The 20,816-nt window shown below is 45.9% G+C and overlaps 1 protein-coding gene across 1 annotated transcript in view; it reads right to left on the minus strand.

Annotated features, from left to right (window-relative positions):
* Positions 1-20,816, minus strand: part of MNAT1 (MNAT1 component of CDK activating kinase) — a 136,723-nt gene that overhangs the window by 25,178 nt on the left and 90,729 nt on the right. The window contains exon 7 of the mRNA XM_083619427.1: positions 15,319-15,440. Within this exon, the coding sequence (XP_083475553.1) occupies positions 15,319-15,440 (122 nt within the window). The remainder of the gene's footprint in view (positions 1-15,318; positions 15,441-20,816) is intronic.

Raw genomic sequence — 20,816 nt, forward strand, 5'->3', positions numbered from 1 at the left:
TATTAACTAAAACTTGATTCTGACAAGTTGCAGAAGTATAGAGTTCCTACAGCTCAGTGATGTACAACCCAGGGATTTTTTTGGTGTGTGTGTGTAAGGTGAAGTGGAGAAAAAGTTACACAATTGATTTTGCAGTGGCATGCAAAAGCATAGGGAAGAGAGCAAGGCAGGAAGGAGATTGGCGACATTTATGACTGCAAAGGGGGGCTGATTTAACTTGTGATTTTACTGTGAAATAATTCAAAAATTATTTCAGACCTCACCACGCTTTATTAAACACATTCACCGAGATTGTACGATATACCCAAGGCTGCCTAAACAAGTTTCAAATATTTCAGATGCATGCTGCTGAACGCAAAACTGCATTGTCTTGCAAAAAGGTAGGCCTTGTTTGGAACAGTGTCTCACAGGAAATTATAGCAAATGAAAACCACACCACCCTGCCGTCTCCTCTCCAACGAGGTAGGATTTATGTTTTTACATTTAAAGCCAGTTGTGCAAAGGAACAAAAATACAGCCGTGTTACCTTCTAGCCTTGACAATGGCTAATCTGTAAATTCTGCATATGTTCAAGTCATTATTTTATTATTAGAAACATTACAAGACTTTGAGACGTTCCGAGTCCAAAACTCAAAAAACACATTTCTTGACATTGCAGGCAAGGCCAGGAAATGTATTTACTTACCAACTGCCTGGAATTTGTTTGAAGGTATTAAAGTCGAATAAAAAAAAACACACAAACACAAATGCACCTCTGCTTTACCAAGACATAGTGGAGCAACCACTTCAGTTATTAGTAGAGTGAATTTTTCGTTCCTCTCATAATGCTAGAAGTTGGAGGCGTCCAATGATGTTGGAAGATTCAAGACAGACAAGGTTAAACTAGGAAACTCACTCTCATAAGAAGCAGTGGAGGCCACCAATTTGTTGTTGTTTAGTCGTTTAGTCACGTCCGACTCTTTGTGACCCCATGGACCAGAGCAAGCCAGGCACTCCTGTCTTCCACTGCCTCCCGCAGTTTGGTTAGACTCATGCTGGTAGCTTTGAGAACACTGTCCAGCCATCTCGTCCTCTGTCGTCCCCTTCTCCTTGTGCCCTCCATCTTTCCCAACAACAGGGTCTTTTCCAGGGAGTCTTCTCTTCTCATGAGGTGGCCAAAGTATTGGAGCCTCAGCTTCAGGATCTGTCCTTCCAGTGAGCACTCAGGGCTGATTTCCTTCAGAATGGACAGGTCTGATCTTCATGCAGTCCATGGGACTCTCAAGAGTCTCCTCCAGCACCACAATTCAAAAGCATCAATTCTTCAGTGTTCAGCCTTCTTTATGGTCCAGCTCTCACTTCCATACATCACTACTGGGAAAACCATAGCTTTAACTATACGGACCTTTGTTGGCAAGGTGATGTCTCTGCTTTTTTTTTTGCTTTAAAAGAGGAATGGGCAAATTCATGGAGGGTAAGGCGATCAATGGCTACTAGCCATTGGCAACTATGTTCTTCATCTGATTGTGACTTGTTGGGATTTAGAAGTGGAGAGAGAGATGTTGCACTCAGGTTCAGGACTTCCTACAGACATCTGGCTGGCCAGTGTAAGAACAGGGGGGTGTTGGGACTAGTGTTGACAAGCACCTAAGGAAACGGGGCAATTGGAAGGCCCCCAGCTGGCTCCAGCCCACCAGCCGGTGTGCCGAGCGAACTCCGGTCCTTGGTGCAGCATAAATCTGTGGCCCCAGGCTTTGGAAGACTGAGCACGCTATGCAGCAGAGCAAACGCTGCACAAACAGAAGTGGCACGAGAGGCTGTGTGAGCATATTTACAACCAGGTTTATTCAGCGTAGATCAGGACAGAAGGAGACATGTCTGATCTCCTTCGTGTCCAAAGAAAACAGCATTAGCATAAGGGAGATGTGAGGAGGTCAGGAAAGAGGGATATAGAACCTTGAAATTTAAAAGTGGATTCTTTTTCTTTTTCTTGTTTTTTACTAAGTGTGTAGTTTTTGTTTTTTGTGTTGATATGTATTTGTTTGATTTTTATGTGTTGTAAAATCCTAATAAATATTTATTAAAAAAAAAAAAAGAAAACAGCATAAGCAAAAGCTATACACAAAGCGGAAGTACCCAGCAAGCTGTGCTGGAATGTAAACAGACATGTGGCATGCAACAATTCCACATGACCTGATCCAGCAGGCTTCTTCTCCTTGATTTTGTATTAAGGAACCAGCCACTTTGCCCTTTGAGCAAACACGGTACAATTTAGATCTCCAGGCTTGCGATCATGCTGAATTAAAGATTGCTTTATGCCCGGCGCCTAAGTGTATTGGTCAACCAGCTCTCCGTGTGGCAGAGCAACAGAGACATCTCTCTCCCTAACATAAAGAACATAACATGCTGCATTTGTAAGAAAGCTCTACCCAAAGAGAAAATACTACCTCTGAACATGCCACTAAGGAAGGAAAGCTTACAACAGGGAGGCTACTATCTGAATGATACAGACACCTGAAACCTTTTGAAGACTGGAAAACTCTTTTATTGCCAAAGGACTCTCAAACTGGGCTTCTCAAAGTGCAGGAAAAGGAAGGTTGCAGGAGGTGGACCAACGTTTCTGCCATCTTAGCGGGGAGTCCAAAGGGTGCCCTTGCGCTCACAGAAAAGCTTTTGGTCCCGCCAACACCTTTGTTAAAGGAAGAGGGAGGGGTTCACTCTTCCCACTATGGCCCCCCAAACCACCTCTACCCTGTCCCAAAGGGTGGTTTTAAGAGGTGGCGGGAGATGCAGGGAAGAGAGGGAAATTGGCAAAAATCGCCTCCTTTCCCCTCCAGTTAGCAGAGCATCCACTGGGTCAAAAGCTCACCTGTGAATACAAGGGCATATTGATTTGGTTTTCCTGTCCCAATTTAGATGATAATGTTTAGCCCAGTTGCATTGGGGGACCCTCCTGCTCATTCTGTAGGGTGGCAGCTGAACTTCTGCCCCAAAGTCCTGCCCTGATAGCACCACCATTCCATGACTGATGTTTTCATAAAATTTTGAAGGAGCCATCAAAATGCCTTGAAAGATGTTTTGAAAGCCACTAGCTTTTCAGCACCATCCTACCCAACGTACCATAAACCCATTCCTTTCTTGCCCTGAATTTCCAACACTTTCAGCCACTGAAAAGTGACTGTCCGTAACTTCAGCAAAACCCTAAGACCGAAGATTCAGTAAGCCTTGCTACCCTCCTACAACATACACAAAAACCCAGAGACTATTCCAGAATAAAATGGTATAATTACATTTCCTACAGTGACCTTGTAATCTCTGGAGTATTTACTCTAGACTAAACAATCCCCTTCAGCTGCCCTGTGTCTGATTGTCAATGAAAGAAGCTTGTTTGACAACTGCTCAGAGCAGAAACGTTTTTTTTCCATGATTGCTTTTTTTCCTTTTCTTTTTTAAGTGAAGGGTCGGGGAAAGCACATATTACTGGAGAAGCATTCAGAGCACACCGGCTCATGTGAGATCAATGAGTTAATTCTGAAGCCGAACGCCAACAAAAACAATTACTGGGGACATTCTCCTGTCAGGTCCAGGCTTTTGAGGTTAATTTAGTGGTAACATGCGCAGCTGAAGCCAACTTGGAATATAAGTAACTGCACGGTCTGGTCTAGGCTTCCTTTCCCCCCCCTTCCTTTATACATTTTCCATATTCTTGGGTTTTATCATCCTCCCGGGGCCGTTAACAGCTACAGAACCCACACTAGGCCCACAGGTGGGCGGACAGGAAGGAGAAAAATTCTGTTTCATAAGCGGCCCGCTCCTAACATATTCCGTTAACGACCTTGACAGAAGTGCTCCTTGAAAAGGGGAGAAAGCTCCATATACTGCAGGGTGCCATTTGAAAAGCCCAGAAGACCTCTTGCCAGAAACGTCCCAGCTTCTCCAAACAGCTCCGGGCTTCCTGCAGGAGGCCACGTTGCTGTCCTTGGTTGCCGTTCAGCTGGCCAAGCCTCCGCTATCTGCTTCCCTCGTTATTTGGAAAGAAAACAGGCTCGTGTTGGTTCCAAGCCACCACCTCACCATCAAAGCAGGGTCACTCCAAACATTCACGAAGGCCAAATAAACCCGTTCCTAGAAATCAGGAGTTGTGATCCAGCTCCTGCCGTGCGAAACTCATCTTTTTGGCAACACTGGGTGTCCCTGGAGAGGAGTCCACAAACCCATCAGAAGGCCCGTCCAGTCTGTTCAAAGGAGCAAGGGACTGTGAGGTGGTTGCACATCTCCCGCCAGATGTGTATCTGCACCTCGTTCCCAATGTGTGCACATTAACCCAGCTTCTGCACCTGATTCTCTCTCCATTGCTGGCCTGGGACAATTTCATTGTTATTTGTTGATGCCTATTGAATCATTTGCTTTTCCATAGCGCTATCCATATGGAAAGTGAATTAAACATATTTTTCACATTCTCTTCCCAAGTGCAGTATAGAGGTTGGACAAGGAGGAGGAGGAGGAGGAGGAGGAGGAGGAGGAGGAGGAGGAGGAGGAGGAGGAGGAGGCAGTTTCATTGGGCTGATCTCATGGTGTGAACCATTTGTTCAACCATGGAGTAGCAAGTCGTACTGATTCGGAGAAAGCTCCGGGTCCCAAATTCTGCCTTTTGCACCACTCTCATGATGCCACTGGCTGGGGATCTTGTGGTCCTCCTGATGATCATAGAATTAGAATCTCATGGACTGCAAGAAGATCAAACCTATCCATTCTTAAGGAAATCAGCCCTGAGTGCTCACTGGAAGGACAGATCCTAAAGCTGAGGCTCCAATACTTTGGCCACCTCATGAGAAGAGAAGACTCCCTGGAAAAGACCCTGATGCTGGGAAAGATGGAGGGCACAAGGAGAAGGGGACGACAGAGGACGAGATGGCTGGACAGTGTTCTCAAAGCTACCAGCATGAGTTTGACCAAACTGCGGGAGGCAGTGGAAGACAGGAGTGCCTGGCGTGCTCTGGTCCAGGGGGTCATGAAGAGTCGGACACGACTAAACGACTAAACAACAACAACATAGTTGGAAGGGACCCCAAAGGTCATCTAGTCCAACACAGGAATCTCAGTTAAAGCATCCCTGACAGATGGCTGTCCGACCTCTGCTTCAAAACCTCCAAGGGAGGAGAGTCCACAAACTCCCAAGGGAGACCGTTCCGCTCTCAAACAGCTCTTACTGCCAGAATGTGCTTCCTGGTGTTTACTCAGAATCTCTTTTTTTCCAACTTGAAGCCATTGGTTGGACTACAACTCCCATCAGCCCCAACCGGCATGGGAAATGGGATGGGATGGTGCGAACTGTAGTCCAACAGCATCTGTCGGGCCACAGGTCCCCCAGCCTTGCATTTCAGCCTGGAAAGGCTCTTGATTTCCATTTCAGCCTGGATCTTCGGGTAGCAGCTGTGGCTAGGAGTGCTTTAGCTCGGCTTAAGCTAGTATGACAGCTGCAAGGAGAAGACTGATTTGTCCACTGCCACTCATCCCTTACTTGTTTATTTATTGGCCAGTCTTCAATCATGGCTCTCAGCGTTGCTTCCAATAAAACCACAAAAAGTACAATAAAGAAGAAAACCCAACACAGCATACAAATCGCAGCAGGCCAATAAAAGCCAGAAGAACATCACAACAGACACAGTCCTAGCCACATCCAAGCTGAATTAGTGGAGGTTCCTTTGAAAAGGTGGTGCAAAACATGGCAGTAAAGAAGCAGCGCATGCTATGACCTCCACTTTTTAAGCAGTTACGGAGGCTCAAAATAGTTTCTGAACCAAAATTCAAATGGTTGATCTACCACACCACCTTCAAAGCCCTCAACCAGCCTTCTCAAACGTGCTATCTTCAAGATACTTTGGGAGTCCCTGGCTGGGGCTGATAGGAATTGTAGTCCAAAACTGCAGGAGAATGAGCCTGGAGAACACTTCCCTAAACAGTTTAGGACTTGAAGGACCTTCTCCAAAATGAACCCGCTGATCACCATGTTCTTTGGGTGAGGTGCTACTCTAGGTCCTGCCTCGGCCCAGTGTACCTGAAGGAGCGTCTCCACCCCCATCGTTCTGCCCGGATGCTGAGGTCCAGCGCCGAGGGCCTTCTGGCGGTTCCCTCACTGCGAGAAGCAAAGCTACAGGGAACCAGGCAGAGGGCGTCTCGGTAGTGGCGCCCGCCCTGTGGAACACCCTCCCACCAGATGTCAAAGAGAAAAACAACTACCTGACATTCAGAAGACATCTTAAGGCAGCCAGCCCTCTTCAGGGAAGTTTTTAATGTGTGACATTTTAGTGTATTTTTGGTCTCTGTGGAAGCCGCCCAGAGTGGCTGGGGAAACCCAGCCAGATGGGCGGGGTACAAATAAATTATTATTATTATTATTATTATTATTATTATTATTATTATTATTATTATTATGTTTCGCCAATGATGGAAGGCTGGCTGGTCTGCAATGGCCGTGTCATTCAAACTCTGACACAAAGTCCTTCCTTTGATGCTATTTTGATTCAAGATGGAAACAGTATTTTTCCAAACAGCTTTTGACTAATGTAACTAGCTCTACGCAGGGCTGCCCTTGAAACTGTCCCACAAACTCCAGCGGGGGGCAGAATGCTGCAGAGAGGCTCCTCACAGGGTCCCTGCCATGGGAGCATATTCACCCAGTGCTTTACCAGTTGCACTGGCTCCCGGTGGAGTATAGGGTCAGGTTCAAGGTGCTGGTCTTGACCTTTAAAGCCCTTTGCAGCTTAGGGCCCTCATATTTACGAGACCGCCTCTCCTGGTATGCCCCGCAGAGGACCTTAAGGTCCATGAATAACCATAGTTTAGAGGTCCCGGGCCCTAAGGAAGTCAGACTATCCTCCACCAGGGCCAGGGCCTTTTCAGTGATGGCTCCGACCTGGTGGAATGCTCTGTCCCATGGGACCAGGGCCCTGCAGGATTTAACCTCCTTCCGTCGGGCCTGTAAGACAGAGCTGTTCTGCCTGGCCTTTAATTTGAATTCAGGCTGATCTTTTATTTCCCTTCTCTTCCCTCCCCCTCCCCTTTTTATGAAGATTACCCGCTCTGAGACCCCACAGCTAATTCTCCCCTGGCCTCCTCGCTGGCCCAAGTAGGACCAATTCAGTCAGCTAGCCCTGGGGATTACCTAATGCTTATTTCCCCTAAATTGATTTCTGAATTTTATTGTTATTCATGTTGTTATACTGTATTTTATGCTGCTTTTACAATTAAGTGTTTTAAATTTGTTGTTAGCCGCCCTGAGCCCGGTTTTTGAACCGGGAAGGGCGGGGTATAAATAAAACATTATTATTATTATTATTATTATTGGCCTGAAGTCGCTTCCCATTTGATACTGATGCTTCTCTGCTCAGTTGTTTTTGCTTTATTGCGATTCATTAAGCATGTCAGATGCCTATCACAATAGCTCAGTGATGTAGATAGAATCTGGAGCTCATGAGACAAATTAGGCCCAGAAGGGCCCCAGTTTGGCCCACAAGGCCATTTCCCCCAAACCACGCCCATGTGCCCCACACCTGACATTGTATGAGTTGTCAGGGGTGGGGCAGGTAAAGACACAGCTACAAAGGAACAACTGGGTGCCTTGAAGCATGTTCCTGATTGTTCCTTGTCAGAGCTGATCAGTGCTTACAGCAAGCAGCACAAGGAAATATTTCCTTTGGCTGTGCAACTTGAAATCAACCCATGTGGGCAAAGGAGCATTTCCTGTGACATCACTGTGATGTCACGTGTTTGACAAAGTGGTCTGTGGGCTTGGAGGACACCAGGATCCTATCTGACATCTGGATCCAGTTCTCCATCCCTGCTGTAGCCTCTAGGCAGTTTACAATAAAATATTAACAGTTTGCTGTTGTTCTTTCTGTCCTTTTTTCATTGTTGTTACTGGGCTACAGTAGTTTTAATCTCATTTCGCTAAGGTGCTTCAGAATGTAAAAAGCAGAGTGTAACTAAATGGCAGAGCAAGGGTGGAAGCCCCAGCATGGATGAGATCCTACTTTGTAAAATGCTAGGCATATTGATCCACTCTAAGATGGAAGAGTCAACAGAACCACCCAACACAAACTTTGGATTCCAAAAGAGCACCAGATGGCTACTCAAGAGTGGAGCGGGGAGCGGACGGGAATATTTATCTAAATACATAAAAAGGATAAGCTTACGTTAGTAGCATAGGAAAATCTCAGCTGCCAACAGAGCAGTCTTGGGAACCTCATTCAGCACTTAGCACTGGGAAAACTCAGCCCTCATTGGCAAAACATTAACTTGTGTTTCCATCTCGTCTGGAGCAAATTAGTGTAACTGGCAGTGCCAGAGAGAGAGCGGTGCCACTTGGGAGTCGCATGGATATTGCAATCCTTCTTTTTATCCCGCAATAGAAAATATTCTGCTGTATTTCACAAAAACCATAGGCAACGTGTTAAAATTATTTTGTTCTTCTTTCCAAGTAAGACACAAACAAGAAAGCGACAGAAGGCTTCAGTCATCAACACCGCTACCCTGTTCATAAAATGTGATAAGCAAATGTTTTGGCTACACAAATTTATTTGACTAAAAGAAGACTATTCACACACAAGAGGGAGGTTTACAGAAGAGTGTGTGCATGTGCCTATAAACAATTTTTTTTGGGGGGGGGGATTAAGAGGGCAAAAAATATTCGGTCAGGACTAAGCACACCCAGTGGGCACTAAATGATGGCTGTCAAGGGGAAGGGTGGATGGAAGAGGAGGGCAGGAAGTGGAATAGAGTATTCTGGAATAGACGTGGTTACCTGCTTGGAACCCTGAACAAGCAACGGTTTATTGCAGGTCTTACTTGTACCCATTTAATGCTAAACTTTTCCCTTTCTCGCCTTTGCCCTGCCCCATCTTTTTATGGGCTACTTTTAAAATGAGGCTGCATTTTAAATTGCATTTTAACCTGTATTTTAAATTGGGTTTTTTCCCCCTATTACGTCTTTACTGTAATTTTACTGGTGTTAGCCGCCCTGAGCCCAGCTCTGGCCGGGGAGGGTGGGGTATAAAGAAAATTTATTTATTTATTTATTTTTTATTTTTATTATTATTATTATTATTATTATTATTATTATTATTATTATTATTATTATCATCATCATCTTGTCCACGCACAAGATCTGCAAGTTTCCACATTCTCTAGCTTCAGGAAATCCGTTCCATAGCAACTATTCTGCCAAGGAACCTGTGCGCATCTGGCACAACAGTGCCTCTACACACAGAGAGAGACACACCTGTGTGCATCTGCCACCTGCCCACCCACAGATTCTGGGGCGCGTTGAAGGGAACACAAGTGCGCTGGGCCTCATTGTCACCTTGCATGAACCGAGTGAACCCATGGGGTGCATCTGGAAGTCCCCCATGCAGGGGTGAACAGCTTGGCTGGAGCAGGAGTCCTGAGCAGCCAGGAAAGTCTGTTCACAGTTACTGACTCTCTCATTGAGGAATCCTTGACACGTCTCCGTGGAACCCCAGGATTCCTTTGGAACCTTGGCTTGAAAACCACTGCATTAGAACATCAAAACTGGTGCCATTTCACTTTGCTGTTTGTTCTTTCCCCCCTTTTTAAACAAATATCACTGTTAGTCATCGGCTACAGCAAAAACTTAACATTCCTAAAATATTGCAACTTGATTACTACAAGTTATTGCTTACTAGCCAGTTTCCCAAAGCGATGTGCAGACCTCAGCTTCTTCAAGTCTCAAGAGCAAAGGACTCCCTTCCCCCCACCCTCTGGGTCCCCCCCTCTTCCCACCCACCCACCCCTTTTTGCTGCCAGTGCAGCGTATTACTTTTGTCCTGCAGCTTTCTGAAAAAATTACTTCTGGTAGCATTTTCTATTGATTTTTGGAGACATTGTTTATTACTTTCAGGGCATTTCATGAGATGGGTCTTTCAAAAATATATTTCTGCCTGTCTAATATCCTTTCACAGCGGACTTGCTGCAGCCTTATCAGCAAAATCACTGTACCTTTCGCTGAATAGCTAGGTGGGGAGGAACAGAACTCTTAGGGCCTTAGCTATGGGGCCATGGGTGATGGAGCCAGTGTTGTAGTGTAGTGGTTAGAGTCCTGGGAGACCAGGGTTCAAATCTGGCATTAGTTCTCCTGTCTTCCCAAGTAATGTGTATAAATTTTGGAGACACCGTTGATGGAATCTTTCAAGGAGTTGGAGATGGTGTTTATAAGTGGTCCGTGTTTCACAAGAGTACAGTAAGGCTAGTAGTACTACAACTTTGTAAACTTTGTAAACATTCCCTGAGAATGTCCCGGTTCTCAAACACCCTGCACTTCAATCGGGAGAAGCTAGCTCAAGGTCGTCATCTGAACTAGCCAGATGTTTAATGAAAATCAATCACCGACAGTCCATCATTTAAAACACAAGACTTCAGAGCTGTCTTGCCCCAGAATGGCAACCAGGCATTCCATTTTGGCGACTGGAACCTTGGATTAAAGAGCCACTTGGCGCCCAGTTTATATAGCTGAGCTTCTAACACTGCGCCTTCCAGATGGCACTGGATGCCAACTCCAACTAACCCCGCCAACGGGGCAAATAATCAGAAATGATGAGAGCTGCAGTCCAGCAACATGTGGGGTGTCTCACGTTGGCTCCCCATCTCCTCACCTAGGGTGTTGAGGTCCTGATGCAGATACCCACAACAGCTAGCAAAATCAGCAGGGTGTGCCTTTTGGCTCATAGTCTCTTACCCATGTTAGTTACCGTAAGACGCACTCCATAAGATGCACTTTTTTCCTACTATAAAGTAAGGGGAAATGTGAGTGCGTCTTATGGAGTGAATGGCGCAGCACAGAGAGGTAGAGCTGCGCAGCGCCCCTTCAGCAAGGCGCCTGTCCTGTGAAGCTGGAAGAGGAACAGAAGGGACTCCTACTGTTCCTTCTCCAGCTTCGCTTGAAGGGGCGCTGCACAGTTCTCCCTCTCTGCGCAGCGCAGAGAGGGTGAACTGCGCAGCACCCCTTCAGTGACGTACCTGCCCTGGCTTCTGCCTTTGCCGCGCGCAGCCTCTTCGGGCAGGGGGAGCCTTCATCCCGCTGCCCGAGAGAGGCTGCGTGTGGCTATCCTATAAGCCAGGACAGCAAGAGGGATCGCTATGCAGTGATCCCGCTTGCTGTCCTGGCTTCTGCCTTAGGCCCGCGCAGCCTCTTCCAGGCAGGGGGAGCCTTCATCCCGCTGCCCTGAAGAGGCTTGGCACGGTCATCCCAGAAGCCGGAACAGCCACACGGTATCCCAGAAGCCAGATCCCTCTTGCTATTCTGGCTTCTGGGATTCAAAATATTTTTTTTTTCTTGTTCCCCCCCCCCCCAAAACTAGGTGTGTCTTATCATCTGGTGCATCCTATAGAGCGAAAAATACGGTATTTGTTACATGTACTGCTTTTAGGCAAGAGCAAGGACATTTAACAAACAGCGAATGTCACATGATGACTTCAGGCCGTGTGCCAGCAAGCATGACACAGGGAGGCTGTTTCATGTTTGGCTGCTGAAAGCCGGTTCTCAAAACTCTAGTGGAAAACACGAAATGCCAAGAGCTGAGAGATTCCTGATGCGGAATGAGAGGCCCATGCCTTACCACCACACATTGCAACTCGTCATTCGGAATCCCAGGGCTTTGGAGGCCCAAGCAGCTGTTCTGCTAACAGGTGGCGTTTGGAAGCTCAGGCTACGCCAGGGCTGGGAAAGCTAATTAACATTTGCCTCTAATAACCTGATACACCAGATAGTGAGAAGATGTGAAACCCAAAATGTAAAGGGCTCCTCAAATAAAACAGTTGGGGCAGACCCTCAAGAAACCAAAGCAAACCCTACACAATGACATCATAGGTTAATTCCCTATGAATTCCCTACCCAAAGAAGCAAGAGAGTGAGGGACGGATCTCCTGAACTGCTTTGCTGCATATGAAAGGATCCACATTTAGTCTCAGCTCATCACCTTGAAGGACAAAGGCTACTGGGTCCAGCGGATAATAATAATAATAATAATAATAATAATAATAATAATAATTATTATTATTATTATTATTATTATTATTATTTATTATTATTATTATTATTATTATTATTATTATTATTATTATTATTTGTACCCCGCCCATCTGGCTGGGTTTCCCCAGCCACTCTGGGCGGCTTCCACAGAGACCAAAAATACACTAAAATGTCACACATTAAAAACTTCCCTGAACAGGGCTGCCCTAAGATGTCTTCTGAATGTCAGGTAGTTGTTTATCGCTTTGACATCTGATGGGAGGGTGTTCCACAGGGCGGGCGCCACTACCGAGAAGGCCCTCTGCCTGGTTCCCTGTAGCTTTGCTTGGATGAGGCCAGGCCCTGGATTAAGATAGCTATTATGCCCCCCCCCCCAGCTTCTGCTATAAACTGGCCATGAAACTGTTGTCCACAGACTCTGAAGCCCTTGAAGAACAGCACTGTCAATGAGATATTGCTGGTGTCAGGGCTGGCACACGTTTGAGAACAGCCCTTTGCCACCTACTCTCCAACCACCAGGAAGCCTGCTCTCGCACCCTCCGCAACCAATACTTATAATGCGGGGGCCCCAAAGTATCCTGGGGCAAAATGAGAATGACGGAAAGCAGCATCGCCCTCAACCCACCCAATTTCCTGTAAGCTGATGGCTGTGCATTTTTGAACCTGGTTGCAGAATATGATGAACCACAGGAGGCGGCAGATACCTTCTGTGTTTAGGATAGCATTTTATTCCCTTGCTAATTATGCTGATTCTATACTTGACCTTCCTTTGTGATGCTTTATTCTGAAATCTTTAGGAGAATCTTTTAGTTTCCTGCTAAAGTCATCCAAGTTGGCAGCCGTCACTTCTCTCTCGCAAGAGCGAGTTGCAAAGTTTTACTGTGCCGTGGGAAGAACCTCCTTTTGTCTGTTCTGAACCTTCCAACATTCAGTGTCATTTATTTGTTTTGTTTTGTTTTTTGAATTTATATACCACCCTATACCCAGAGGTCTCAGGGTGGTTCACAGAAAAGATTACAATATATAAAATCAAAATAAGAACAATGACCCAATAACAACAACAACACCCCCGCCCCCCCAAAAAAAGAACCACATTTTAAAAGGGTATAGGATGTGGGATGCCAATCCGGTCAACCAAAGGCCTGATTGTTATTGGTATTGTTATTATTTGTTTATTATTAATACTCCACCCATCTGGCCAGGTTTCGCCAGCCACTCTGGGCAGCTTCCAACAAAATATTTAAAATACAATAAATCACCAAACATTAAAAACATCCCTAAAAAGGAACATTTTTGCCTGGTGCCTAAAGGTGTACAATGAAGGCGCCAGGCGAACTTCCCTGGGGAGAGTATTCCACAGATGGGGAGCCACAGCAGAAAAGGCCCTGTTCTCACGTTGCCACCCTCTGGACCTCTCGAGGAGGAGGCACACGAAGGAGGGCCTCAGAAGATGATCTCAGGGTCCAAGTATGTTCATATGGGAAGAGGTGGTCCTTGAGGTATTGCGGCCCTGAGCCATTTAAGGCTTTGTAGGTCAAAACCAGCACTTGGAATTGGGCCCAGAAACTAATTGGTAGCCAGTGCAGTCGGACTAGGATCAGTGTAATATACTCAAACCTTCTTGCTCCAGTGAGTAACCCAGCCGCTGAATTCTGCACCAGCTGAAGTTTCCGAACCGTATAACACATTACAGTAACCTAACTCTGAGGTTACCAGAGCACAGACAACAGTAGTTAGGCTATCCCTGTCCAGATAGAGGTGCAGCTGGACCACCAGCCAAAGCTGATGGAAGGCACTCCGGGCCACTGAGGCCGCCTGAGCCTCGAGCGACAGCAAAGGATCCAGGCGTACCTCCAAGCTTTGAGCCTGCCCTTTCAGAGGAAGTATAACCGCATCAAGAACAGGCGATCTCCCACCCATCTGGTCTAGGGAACCACCCACTAACAGTGCCTCAGTCATATCTGGATTGAGCTTCAGTTTGTTGGCTCTCATCCAGTCCATTACTGAGGCAAGACACTAACCTTTGAAGGTGACCCAGAAACTGCAACTAATCCAGAATGCGGCAGCCAGACTGGTGACTGGGAGCGGCCACTGAGACCATATAACACCAGTCTTGAAAGATCTACATTGGCTCCCAGTACGTTTCCAAGCACAATTCAAAGTGTTGGTGCTGACCTTTAAAGCCCTAAATGGCCTTGGTCCAGTATACCTGAAGGAGCGTCTCCACCCCCATCGTTCTACCCGGACACTGAGGTCCAGCACCGAGGGCCTTCTGGCGGTTCTCTCCCTGCGAGAAGCCAAGTTACAGGGAACCAGGCAGAGGGCCTTCTTGGTAGTGGCGCCCGCCCTGTGGAACGCCCTCCCACCAGATGTCAAAGAGAACAACAACTACCAGACTTTTAGAAGACATCTAAAGGCAGCCCTGTTTAGGGAAGCTTTTAATGTTTAATAGGATATTGTATTTTAATATTGCGTTGGAAGCCGCCCAGAGTGGCTGGGGAAACCCAGCCAGATGGGTGGGGTATAAATAAATTATTATTATTATTATTATTATTATTATTATTATTATTAGTCCAGCACTTCCACTGCCTCACCTGCAGATGTAAAGGAGAAATAGAGCTGAGTGTGCCCTGGGTGCTGGTATTAGGAGAGAGGGAGAAAAATCTGCAAAAAGGGCCTTTCATTTTTGAAGCCATGGGAAAGACCTTTCATGCAGCTGGAACTATCTCACAAATTGAACAAGGAGGTGAGCCAGTACTCCCAATCCAGGCTCAAATGGAGCTTGGACAATGGATGCTCTCCTGATGGATGGAACACACCACTGAGCTTTGGACCAGAGAGCCAGATCTAACCGCTCTCATGGCAAAGGGCCAGCCCTGTTATTTTTCCTGGCCTCCTATGGCTGGACAAATCAAGGCGCGCCCCCCCCCCCATGTTTGGAGGGGTTTTGCTCTTTAATGCTGTGCAACTGAAAATGAACAGCTACTTCTCCTTAGCTGCCAACGGCAACCTTGAAAACATGAATGCAATCCAGCCGAATTCTCAGCTGATCTATAAAAGACCAGAAAAGCAGAAAGAGAGCAAGAGAGAAACTAAACCCAAAAAAAAATTATATTCGGCCACCCAAACAAAACATTGATTTGGGCAGGAAGTCTAGTATTTCATTAAGGTCTGTTTTGCTTTCACTCCCCCCACCTCCCTTTATTTGGGGGATAAGGTGGCAAGTTTCCCGCCTGAATACCATTTCACTGACAGTGACGTTGGTTCAAATAAATAAATAAGGGAAAACTTACCCAAATTTCCCCAACACTTCAATATCTGGAACTGGCGGCCCGTAGGTCTCCACATGCAATGGCTGATATTCATAGAGCACTTCCTCAATCTTTGGAACAGGTCCCAACGAAATATGCTGACCCTGTTGGGAAGTTACACCAGGATGTAGAAGACTGTTACATTTTAGGGCTTTGGTACAACGAAGGTAATGTTGACCCTTAGAACAACGCTGGACTGAAAACATCACATCCAGCACATGCTAGCTATTATATGATCCATTTCCTGCTTCTAACTTGGCATTCTTCCCTAGGACTTCAACAGTATGGGAATAATGGTTTGGTAAGGATAATTCTTCTGGAAGGGGAGGGGCGGAAAATAAGATTTACTAATGTCAGATTTACTGTAACTGAGTGCAGCTGCTTCCCAATGTCAATGGTGAACTAATTAGGTAAAAACTTATCATTAGCAATATCAAGCAAACATTGTGCAGCAAGCCTGTTGCAATTTGTAATCAATTATTTCCTGAGAGCCCTAATTAAGAAGGGGAAGCTACTTTTAATTAATCTCTGCAGGGCTTTTTAAGATACCATGCATAATGGTTTTCAGGATGGGCTTTTACAATGGAGTAACAATTAATTCATTCAGCAAATTCCCATTTGTTTCATAACTGAAAAGGAGGAACACAGAGACGTAATAGGTTAACTTCAGATGGCACATTTGCAAGCTAACTGCCTTTGAGAAACAATAAGGACTCATTTAAAATTCCCATATCATCTGTACCATAAACTATGGTTAATCTTAACCATGGTTAGTTGAAACAAGCCTGCTTCATAAACTATGGTTTGAAGTTGGCTTGTTTAAACGAACTGTAGTCAAGATTAACCACAGGTTGTCATGGTTCAAATAACACGGCAAGCTGCAGGAAATTTAGGACACTAGGAATAGCTTCCATCTTTGCATCACAGCTATGCTAGAACAGGAGGGAGATGAGCGCATGCAAGCCCAAGATTCACTGCAGCTCATTCCTGAAACGCTAACCTATGTTTTTAGCATCATGCCCAGAGAATTCACACCTAACTTGGTATTTGCCAGCCATGCAATCTTATCCAATATATCACAATGGCTTCTTGTACTAGGTCAGCTTTTAAGATGCAGTTGAAATGCTACCTCCTTGCCTTTGGTGGTTCCCACACCTCCTTAAGGAGACCAACCTCATACTTTGAGAGACATTGGATCTGTAACATCAGAGGCTATGGAGTTGACGGGGACCAGAGGAAGGTGAAGGCTGGTGATGGAATGGTACTACTGCATACGAGTTCACTGACATTCGAATTTCTCGCCACCAGAGACCAGCTCCTTTGGCAGAAGAGCAGATTATATTGCTCTGATTCCTCCTACTCACTGAAAGAACTCTAGAATTTACAACAGGGATTGCCCATTCAGACAGCGGCACGTGTCCCCTCCGTTAAACCTGGCTGGCTGGGCAGTGGGGAGAGGGAACCCACCAGTAATCAACAATGCTAAATGCTAGTATACTCTAAGCACATTGGCTTTCCCTGAACTTGAAGGTTGGCGGGTCTTCATGAAAGCACAGTTTCAACATTGCATCCCTGACTCTGAGTTGACAGGAAGCTAGGACAGAGGCAGGAGAAAGGAGAAATAGGAATAGAGGAAGGAGAAAAGAGAAAGGAGGAATTAAACTTTAGCACGGGCAAGTTTGGCCTGTCCATCAAGACAGCAGGGTGTCTCTGCAGGCCTCAAATCTGCCTTTGCTTTGCTTTACCCTATCAGGCCTAGCATTTGATTCTGTGGTCACAGGTAAGAATGTCTCATTCCCTCTGGATGCTGTAATGTTTGTACAGGGGAAACTGACAGACTCCAAATGGTACATGGAAAAAATTCCAAGAACATAGACAACAGGGATAATGGGTTGTTGTTGGGGATTTGGGGGGGGGGATTGTTTCATGTCTTATCATGGTCTGCTTCGTTTACTGTACACTGTCCATTCTTTGCAACTCTGGGAACTGCGAAACCATCCAAAGGTTTATTACGAGACTGCTTGCATAGGACTTACATTTTCCACACAGCATGTAAACGAAGATTCAAACTTAACTCGGGAGGATAATGGCAGCAAGGATATGATCTGGCCTGATACTTGGGAGGACGAGGTGTGGAATGGTGGCGCAACTGGTCAGCGCGTCTGGCTGTTAACCAAAGGCTTGGCGGTTCGAGCCCAACCTGAGACGGCTGTGGGAAGGATTCCTGCATTTCATAGGGTTAGACTATATGACCCTTGGCGTATCTTCCAACTCTACAATTCTATGAATCTTAGATAGGCCTGAGAGATCTGCATCGGCTCCCAGTACGTTTCCGAGCACAATTCAAAGTGTTGGTGCTGACCTTTAAAGCCCTAAACGGCCTCAGTCCTGTATACCTGAAGGAGAATCTCCACCCCCATCGTTCAGCCCGGACACGGAGGTCCAGCACCGAGGGGCTTCTGGTGGTTCCCTCACTGTGAGAAGTGAGGTTACAGGGAACCAGACAGAGGGCCTTCTCGGTAGTGGCACCCACCCTGTGGAACGCCCTCCCTTCAGATGTGATGGAAATAAGCAGCTATCCTATTTTTAAAAGACATCTGAAGGCAGCCCTGTTCAGGGAAGTTTTTAATATTTAACGCTGTATTGTTTTTAATACTTGATTGGGAGCCGCCCAGAGTGGCTGGGGAAACTCAGCCAGATGGGTGGGGTATAAATAATAAATTATTATTATTATTATTATTATTATTATTATTATTATTATTATTATTATAGCACGTGTATACCAGCCCTGAATCAGTTTACCTCCCAGAGGCTTTGCAAGTCTCACTGGTAGTTCTAGAAGAGCAGAAACCATGGGGGCTTTGAGGCAGCTGAGATGGACTCAGGGTAACAGAAAACACAACAACCAACCTCCCGAGTGATCCAGATTTTCAGCATTCATCTTGATTTGCAAAGTTTACATTCCCATTCGGTCTTTTACCAAGACTCATTTCTGACTTGTTTACAGAGCAGTTACAGGACAGTGGGCATTCATTCTGCATCCATCCCAGTTTGCTTGTGGGGTGTTTACACATTTTCCCATTAGTCATTTGCTCACACCACACTTTTCAATGCATTTCCTAAGGGAGAATCAGCTTGCTACGCAAAACCCCAACCCAAATTTCCATTCTATCCCATCCCTTCCACCCCAAGTCATATTCCTGAACGTCCAACGCCCTCCCCCAAACCCCGCATTCTGCCCAAGCTGCTTACAGTAACACCCAGGAAGAAGAGAGTAAAACCGATAGATGAGGAAGACCCCATTCAGTATTATTTTAACCTCTAACCCTCCCCATCTTCTGCAGCCTGTGAAAACAAACAAGTGTCAAGCTGAAATGTGCAATGCCATCCCTGCCCTTTTAATTCCCAGGCAAAGAGGGATTCTGGCCTCGCAGAGTAACTCAGGCTCCTGCTCCTCACAGTTCATTCAAGTTTGTTGCTGTTGTTCTGCTTTTTAAGTACAAGCAAGTGCCAGATGGAAAAAGCATTGGCTACTTCACAATTTCACAGATCTGACGCCTGCTGTATTTTTTCCCCGTTGTTACCCTGGCAATGGTAATTACCCACAGACAGACAAACAGACGCACAAACAAACATGCACATGGGACCTCTCCAAAACACAAAGACAGCATAAAAATCAGAGGAGAGAGAAGAGATGAAACACTTTTTTTTTCCAGAAAAGAGTCACAGGAGTTTCATGTATAGAGGAAACCTCAGATCACCAAGCTTCCTGATGCACATTTTATAGTTTGTTTTAATGAAGGTCAGGAGTTGAGGGATTCTGAAATATGAGTTATAGAATTAAAACAGGAGGGAGGAGGGTTTTCATTTATCTATCTATCTATTTAGTATATTCATCTGAAGATCACAGGGAGGTTCGCAGCGTAAAAATGCAAAATAAAATACATTTTAAGCTGTATTTTAATTAACTTTTTTTTTTCTTTTTTCTATTATGTTTTATTATAATTTATATTCAGTGTTAGCTGCCCTGAATTCGGCCCTGGCCAGGGAGGGCGGGGTTTAAATAATTATTATTATTATTATTATTATTATTATTATTATTATTATTATTATAAACAATAACAAAACAAATCAACACTGCCCCCACATAAGAGATATATGCAGCTAAAATGCTGCATTCATTTGTCCCAAAATAGTTTTAATAACATCTGCTAACGGACTAGGTGTGAGAGTAGGAACGTAAGAAGCTGTCAGGCCATTGGTTCATCGAACTCAAAGTGGCCTACACTGACTGGCAGCAGCTGTCCAGGGTTCGAGAAAAGAGACTCACTCAGTCCTCTGTGGGAACTGAATTTGGGGGTTTCTGCAAGCAAGCAAGATGTTCTACCACAGTGCTATGTCCCTTCACCAAATGAAATGCAGGGATGCAGAGCAAATGCAACCCCCTCAGGCCTCTGTATCTGGACCTCAGAATTTCCTGGGGGCTCGACTCCTCCCCAGGGCACACCCCACAGCATTCCAGCCCCATGCCCACAAGTGTTTTTGCGTTGCTGGAATGTGCCCTTTGCACTGTGAGATTGCCCCTTGTTTGCCTGGACAGACAGATGTAGACCTCTGGCATTTCTGTAGCTGGAATGCAGCCTTCTGTACAAAGGTCAAATTCTCACCCCTTGCCCCACCCACTTTTTGCCTCTGGCCCCAATCACCAGTGGCACATGGGCTCTGCAAGGGCATGTGGACGTCAGGATGAAAAAAAATATCCCCCCACCATTCGGCATTAATATCTAAATCCAAGTGCTCTAGGCAGGTGGTTCATCTCCTTTATAGCTGCTAGGCTCACACAATGGGTGTAAAAACCCATTGCATGTACAGTGGTGCCCCGCAAGACGAATGCCTCGCTAAACGAAAAACCCGCAAGACGAAAAGGTTTTCCGATTTTTTAGCGGCTTCGCAAGACGAATTTCCCTATGGGCTTGCTTCGCAAGACAAAAGCCCATAGGGAAATCTCCGGGGACAGCGGGGAAGCGCAGCGCGCCTTCTCCTCTGTTCCCGGACCTGTCCTGAAGGCTTGCGGTGGGAGGTCCGGGAACAGAGGAGAAGGCGCGCAGCGCTTCTCCTTTGTTCCCGGGGCTTGCGGTGGGAGGAGGGTTTTTCCTCCCCACCGCCAACATTCAGAACAGCATTCTGAATGTTGGCGGTGGGGAGGAAAGCCCTCCTCCCCCCGCCAGCCTTCAGAAGAGGTCCGGGGACAGACTGTCCCTGGACCTGGTCTGAAGGCGGTCTCCATAGGAATGCATTAATTGATTTTCAATGCATTCCTATGGGAAACCGTGCTTCGCAAGACAAAAAACTCGCAGGAAGAAAAAACTTGCGGAACGAATTAATTTCGTCTTGCGAGGCACCACTGTAACAGGATGAAGAGATGATCTGGAAAACAACTCTGAGATAGAAATATGGATTATTATTATTATTATTATTTT

The sequence above is a fragment of the Podarcis filfolensis genome, assembly GCF_964270895.1.
Source record: "Podarcis filfolensis genome assembly, chromosome: 1".
Classification (NCBI taxonomy): Eukaryota; Metazoa; Chordata; class Lepidosauria; order Squamata; family Lacertidae; genus Podarcis; species Podarcis filfolensis.